At 47.5% G+C, this 6,615-nt stretch overlaps 1 protein-coding gene across 1 annotated transcript; it reads left to right on the forward strand.

Moving 5' to 3' along the window:
- Positions 1–412: 412 nt before the first annotated feature.
- LOC120594463 (all-trans-retinol 13,14-reductase-like) lies at positions 413–5,038 on the forward strand. Its single transcript, XM_039852506.1, has 6 exons — positions 413–532; positions 2,374–2,512; positions 2,814–2,918; positions 2,998–3,164; positions 3,377–3,536; positions 3,797–5,038. The coding sequence occupies exons 4-6, from the start codon at positions 3,009–3,011 to the stop codon at positions 3,934–3,936; spliced, it is 456 nt and encodes a 151-aa protein (XP_039708440.1). The 5' UTR covers positions 413–532; positions 2,374–2,512; positions 2,814–2,918; positions 2,998–3,008; the 3' UTR covers positions 3,937–5,038.
- The last annotated feature ends 1,577 nt before the right edge of the window (positions 5,039–6,615 follow it).

Genomic DNA, 6,615 nt, shown 5'->3' on the forward strand with positions numbered 1-6,615 from the left:
ACTTTGGAGTTTATCTTGTAGAGCTTGAGGTGTCATTGGAGGGTTTTAAAGAGAATATATCAGAAATAGAATTATGGCAGCAGTGAAGGGCCTGCGATTCCAGTGGAAGGGCTTCTGCTCTTGAGCTTTGTTGAGGTTAGTGTGAAGGCTCTTGGGTTTGGCTAAAGGTAGCCCACACCGGATGGAGAGAGAGCTAGGGAAGGTGAGTGCAGAGCAATTGTGGGACACGCTCAGAGTGCTTGAGGATGTTTAACTGACTTTGCAGTTTCCCTGGAGCCTGCCTGCCTAGCCCTAAGTGGCGCGGATGCTCAGATCTGAAAAAACAAAGCATAGGCTGGGAGAGACCTATGCGCAACATGGGCCTTTTTCTCCTGGAGTGTACAGAACCTCAGCCAAGCTCTTGTGCTTGCAGGTGTCAGTGTGAAGAAGGGTCAAGAGCAGGTGAACATCTACTGCCCCATCGTGATTTCTGACGCAGGACTGTTCAATACCTACCAGTACTTATTGCCAGAGAATGCCCGCTGTCTGCCAGGTAAAAGACCGGGGCAGGGCTAAATAGACTGACCGACAGACTTTGCCTTTGGTGCTTTCTACCTCTCTCTCTGCCAGGACCTCTGATCCCTGAGGACTGTCCTGTGACAGGTCCCAGGGTCCCACCCAGGCCTGCTTCTCTCCAGGCAGCCATGTTACCTGTTCAGCTTGCCCTTCTTCACTGTATGGTTACTGTTTTCACTGCTCTTATGTAGCTCAGCCCTGAAAACAGGCTAATGGCACCAGCCCCCACCTGGCTGAAGGACCGAGTGCCCCTTTGGGTGTGGAGTTGGGTGCTGCCCCAGAGGAATCCCAGCTTGAGAACTTTTCAGGGATGATGCTTTACCAAGACTCCAGTGCTGGGGTCCTTTGTGTCCAGCACTTTTGGGGGTAGAGATTTTCATAGTTCTGCCTCTCAGAGATGGGAACCAGATATCTGCTGGCCTTTGGGAATGGGAGCACCTTTGTTAAATCTCACTGCTGAGCCGTGAGGAGGTGACTGGAGATGGTTTGGAGAGGAAATTTTTTGAGTGGGAAAGACTGGTCTGACAATATCAGCAAGGGAAGATAAGGCTGGCATGGAGAGGAAGGGCTTGGTATAATTGTGCCTTGTTTGGGACCCAAGATTATATTCTGCCGGTTATATGGTTCTTGGGTCTCTTCTAGTTGGGGAAAGGGAAAGCAGGAGCTCAGAGAAGGTAGTTGCTGTTCTAAGGGGCCTCTGAAGACCTAGGGGTTTCATTCCTGGGCTCCTGGTTCTCTCCATGCTCACCACACCCCACCCAGAGAGGGTGTTGCCAGCAGCGTGACTACTGCTGGATGCTGAACCCAGGTGATAAAAGTGCTTCTGTGGCTCCAGGGCAGTCCACTGCTCCTGGCTATGGCTGTGGAAACTCAGTTCCCCTTTCATCCTCGGTGTGCTCCCACAGCTGGTGTCTGTAAATGGCCTGTTTGCCCACTGTAAGCGTTATAACGCCCCCTTTTGCTCTTGAAAATGGCCTGTTTGGGAAGTTAGATTCTATGGTCACACTACCCATACCGCTTATTTCTTTGCAGCCTCTGGGGTTAGCCATCGTCTTTCAGGAAAGTCTCTTTTCCAGCAGACAGGTAGCCTATCTATCTGATTCCTTGTAGCATCCCCAGCGCCTAGCAGAGGGTTCAGCACATTTTGGGACCCCAACAAGTAGTTGCTAAATGAATCAAGCATAGTAGTGCTAGAGATGGTTCTGGGAATGGAACAAAGGTTAAGAATTAATGCGAGCAATTTCTGGAAAACTGGTCCGGAGTGATTTGTTGAGAGGTGAGGAAGCCCAGCTGTTTAGGTCCGGGGGACATCAGATGGCTGTTGTCTTCCACCACAGTGCTGTTCTTCCCTCCTCTCCAGCTGAATCCTGAAATGCCAAATGTCCACAATGCTGTTCGCATTTGTTTATCTGCATTGCTTACCACAGGAATTATGTATATTCATTCATTAGGTGGCTTATATTAAAGTTAATACTGAAGTCAAGGCTTATAACAAACTACTGTTCACATCTGGTCTTCACAGCATGGAGGCAGGTTGGCCTGAGACTGTCCTGCAGGTGTCGTGGGTCCACCCAGGGAGGCTGGGTGCCAGCTGCTTCTAAAGGTGCTTAGAGTGGGAGTGGAAGTGGAAGAGTAAGAGTCTGGGCTTGCGTCCTTTATAGGCAGAAGACAGGAGAGTAGGCCCCTGCCAAGTCATGTTGAAATAACATAAAATGGCCAGGGCACTAGGCTGACAGCTGAGGATAGGCTGCCAATACCATGAACAGGCAGTGGCGATCTCTGGCACAGTGAGCAGCCCTCACCAGCTCTCTCTGGCAGGTGTGAAGCAGCAGTTGAAGATGGTGCGGCCCAGCCCGAGCATGCTGTCTGTCTTCATTTGCCTACGAGGTACCAGGAAGGACTTGGGGCTGCCGTCTAACAACTACTATGTTTATTTTGACACAGACCTGGACAAAGCGTAAGACATTTGTGTGTATGTGGCGGGGAGAGAGTGTCAGTGTGGGCTACAGCCCACAGGGCCTCTGCTTCCTCCCTGGACACTGGGCAATCAGGATATAGAATGGAAGGAAGTGGGCAAGGATTTACTCCCGGAAGGGCTTTTTCACACCTAGGCTGTGCCTCAGCTTCATCTCTGGGGCCTAGGGGTATGAGGTGGGAGGAAGACAGGTGTACCTGGAGATGAATTGTCCTTGGGGTGGTGGTGGTGGCTGTGAGGACGGAGGCCTCAGGCCTGGCAGTCACACTTGTTTCACTCCCAGGTTAGAACTTCTCTACGCCCAGGGAAAAGGCTGCAGCACACATACCTTTTTTCTTCATTAGTTCCCCATCAGCCAAGGACCCTACTTGGGAGGACCGATTCCCAGGTGGGGCTTAAAGTCCTGTGGGGAGGGTGTTGGGGTGGGAAGTGACTGGGCAGCAGTGACCCAGGCTCTGCATCCCTAGACCGGTCCACCATGGTCGTGTTGGTGCCGTCCTTTTATGAGTGGTTTGAGGAGTGGCAGGAGGAGCCAAAGGGAAAGCGAAGCAGTGACTATGAGACCCTCAAAACCTCTTTTGCTGAAGCCTGTTTGTTGGTTATGATGAAGCTGTTCCCACAGCTAGAAGGAAAGGTAGGTAGACCATGTGGTTGTGGTGACAGACTTCTTGGTACCATTTCTCCCTTTTCTTTGGGGCAGGAGAATAAAACCCTGAGATAACTGAGCCCCAGAGAAGGCAGAGAGCCCACACAGGCATCAGCTCATTCAAGGAGAACAGAAGAGGAAAAGATGAGGGTCTCACAAAGTCTCAGTCCCACCCTATGGCTGCCTTTTTTCCTCCTTAGGTGGAGAGTGTGACTGGAGGATCCCCGCTGACCAAACAGTTCTATCTGGCTGCTCCCCGGGGTGCCTGTTATGGGGCTAATCATGACCTGGGCCGCCTGCATCCTCATGTGATGGCCTCCCTCAGGGCCCAAAGCCCCATTCCCAACCTCTACCTGACAGGTATACTGCCCTGTTTTGCCATGACCTGAGACCCTAGACCTCCCCATCAGCCATAGTCTTCAGTTCATATCCTCGGGTTCTGCTGTCCCCTGCAGCCTCCCACACCCTTAGCTGGGCTGCCTTGGCAGGTTGTGGATCCTGGGCCTGATCTGAAGCCATCTCAGGGTGGCCCTAGCATGGAGGGATAAACATGAGAGCCCTTGCCTTGCCCTCTTCCCCACTTGGGGGGCTGCTCACGGGCCTCTGCTCTTACCTCCTAGGCCAGGATATCTCCACCTGTGGGTTGATAGGGGCCCTGCAAGGGGCTCTGCTGTGCAGCAGTGCTGTCCTGAAGCGGAACTTGTACTTAGACCTTAAGAAGCTTCATTCAAGGATCCGGGCACAGAAGAAGAAGAATTAATTCGGTCAGGAATGAGTCAGAGGAATTCAGCCAGTGCTACGACAAAGCCCCTGACTTAGCCATCATGTCTTTCAGCTTTAGTTTCTGCTCACATATAGCACTCTCATTTGTTTTTGATTTCTGCATGGAGGTCTGACACACATCTAATATAGATCACAGTTCTTTAACTGAAGCTCTTCCATCTGGGGCAAGGGATGATCTTTCATACCTTATATAACATGCTAGCCTTTCTAAAAGGCCCAGTGTGGGCTACTGATTTGGATAGCCTTAATGTCTAATCAAGCAGTGCTCTACGTCCCATGCTCATACTTCCTAACTCTGAACAATCAAACCGAATATTCTTTTGGTCAGAACTCTTGAAAGTGTTGGTCATCCACTCGTAGTGCTGTCCTGCAGTTGTACACTGTTGAGGAAAAAGGGTGCTAATGAGATTAAACAGTGCAAAACATGGGTGTGGTGCTGATTGTATCTGTATAGGTTCAAAGGTGTCCAGATCCTGTTTCTGCTGGTTCCAGTGGCTCTTGCAGAAGGTGGAGAAATGCTTGTGAAAGGTTCAATGTGGTGGTGGGGGCTGGGATAATTACAAGATATAGTAGTTAGCATAGTATATGTTAGAATATCTAGTTCATATGCAGACAGGCCCTGGGTTGGCCTTCCTGACTGGGGAGACACTGGGTTCTCAAAATGGCAGTACAGAGATACCCTCATGGAGCTCAGTACCTGAGCCTCAAAGCTTATCTTTCAAAGATAAACAGCAAAGGGTGATATTAGTAGTCAGGTACAAGACTGGAAAAATGACTTCACTGGGGTTGAAGCAGGCTGCAAGAGCATTCCAGGCCAAGGGTAGAGCAGAGGACAGGTGCCAAGAGGTAACTGAATGAATAATAACAAAGGATCCTGCTACCTCCTAAACCTAGAACATGGGCTGCCCAGTGGGGAAGAGGAGTGGGGCTAGAAATCAGTCATGTCCACCACACAGCTACGGAATGTATAAAGCCTGGGAATGGCATTTCCAGTTTACTGGTACATAGATGGAGATTGGCTGGGAAGGTGAATGAAGGCTAAAGATTAAAAATAAAAAATAAAATGACCTTTCACTTATGTTAAGCCTTATTTCAGTCCATTTCAATGCAATTAACAAATGTAATGGTTTTATAGCTTTAATATTTGAAACATTTTGGTTTCTGTGCAACAATACAAAATTACATCAAGATGGTATTCACAGAAGCAGCTCAAGAAAACATTAGGTACTGAAAAATACTTACCAGACCAAATAAACTTTAAAAAAATTAATTATAGTTAAGTTACAAAAGGCTGAAAATACAAAACATTGCAAAACAGTGGCAGTCTACTAACTGGGTGAACAAAAAAGGAAACCATGTCAATAAGCAATCATTATTTAACACAGTAAACTTCTGAATTAAAGGAATAGCTATCAGAGTATGAAGAGGCTGGCTTGGTTGGCAGCTTCAAATTTCACAGCTCAGACTCAACCCTTTACAGAGGAGTTTCTAAACGTGGATAGTTAGGAAATTCACGTAGCTTGTGGAACTAGCTCAGTTGTGATTCAGTCTTGACCAAGATACACAGTTAAAGTAAACCTGAAAATCTCTTCCCAGGATCCTTACATAAGAGAAGCCATGCCAAACCACCTTGCCAGCAAGTTTTCAGAAAACAGCTGACAGAACTACAAGGTCTGGTGTGTAACATGCTCTCTTCCCTGTTCAAATGATTCAGCACTTCAGAACATGTGCAAAGAGCATGCTACCTTTTATCACACATGCAGCATTATGTATCAAGTTACCCTGTAAAAACAAGGGGCAGGCTTCCTTTTTCTTTTCTTTATTTAAATGACAGGAACTGGAACAATGAGAATTTTAGAGGTTTAGAATTGCCAAGTATTTCATTAAAAGCCATCATGGGAAAAGAAATGCCAAAGTATATATAGCTAGTTGTCAGGTCTTTCCAAGTGGTCTTAGCCTTTTGAGAGAGACTAGCGTTCTACTCTCCCAGAGTCCAAAAAATACTCTTTAAATCTGCTCAGTAATCCAACAGGAAAACAAGCTCCTCTATTAACATCCATGACTGATGCATAGATTCCTAATAGAAATCACCCTTCAACCAAAAGCTGGGGGCAGGAAAGGAAGCACACAGCTGTCTAGAGAGGGGTGCCTGTCATGGCTCCCTGGATTTCATTGCCTGCCCAGCCCACCTCCGTCTTGAGATGCCTCAGCCAGCTAGCCCTCATCCATACAATCTCTAGGAAAACATGCTTCAGTCTCTTTAAAAGATTATGCAGAAAACAAGTTTTTCTTTGGTGTGAGAGATTTCCTTCAGTGCAATTTCTAAAGTGAAACTTAAATTCTACTGTACTCTTTCAGTACAAGAAATGATACTTATCAGAGGTTCTAAAGTGGAGTTACCTGGATTTCACAATACTTACGTGTCCACTTGATGCCAACACTCTTGGTTCCCGAAACCAACTAACCTTTCTGCTCTCTTTATAAACAAAATCCATCAATAAGGGACACAAACCAGTAACCGGAAAGAGCTGTGTGAAACCTCAGTTAATTTGCAACCAGATGTCCTAAACAAAGGAACTGAAGTACCTAAGGAATGTCCCTCTTAACTCTCAGGAGGCCACCTTCTCCCCAGGTTGAGGCCATCATTATTGTTAGC

This window comes from Pteropus medius, unplaced genomic scaffold (assembly GCF_902729225.1).
Source record: "Pteropus medius unplaced genomic scaffold, Ma_sr-lr_union100, whole genome shotgun sequence".
Classification (NCBI taxonomy): Eukaryota; Metazoa; Chordata; class Mammalia; order Chiroptera; family Pteropodidae; genus Pteropus; species Pteropus medius.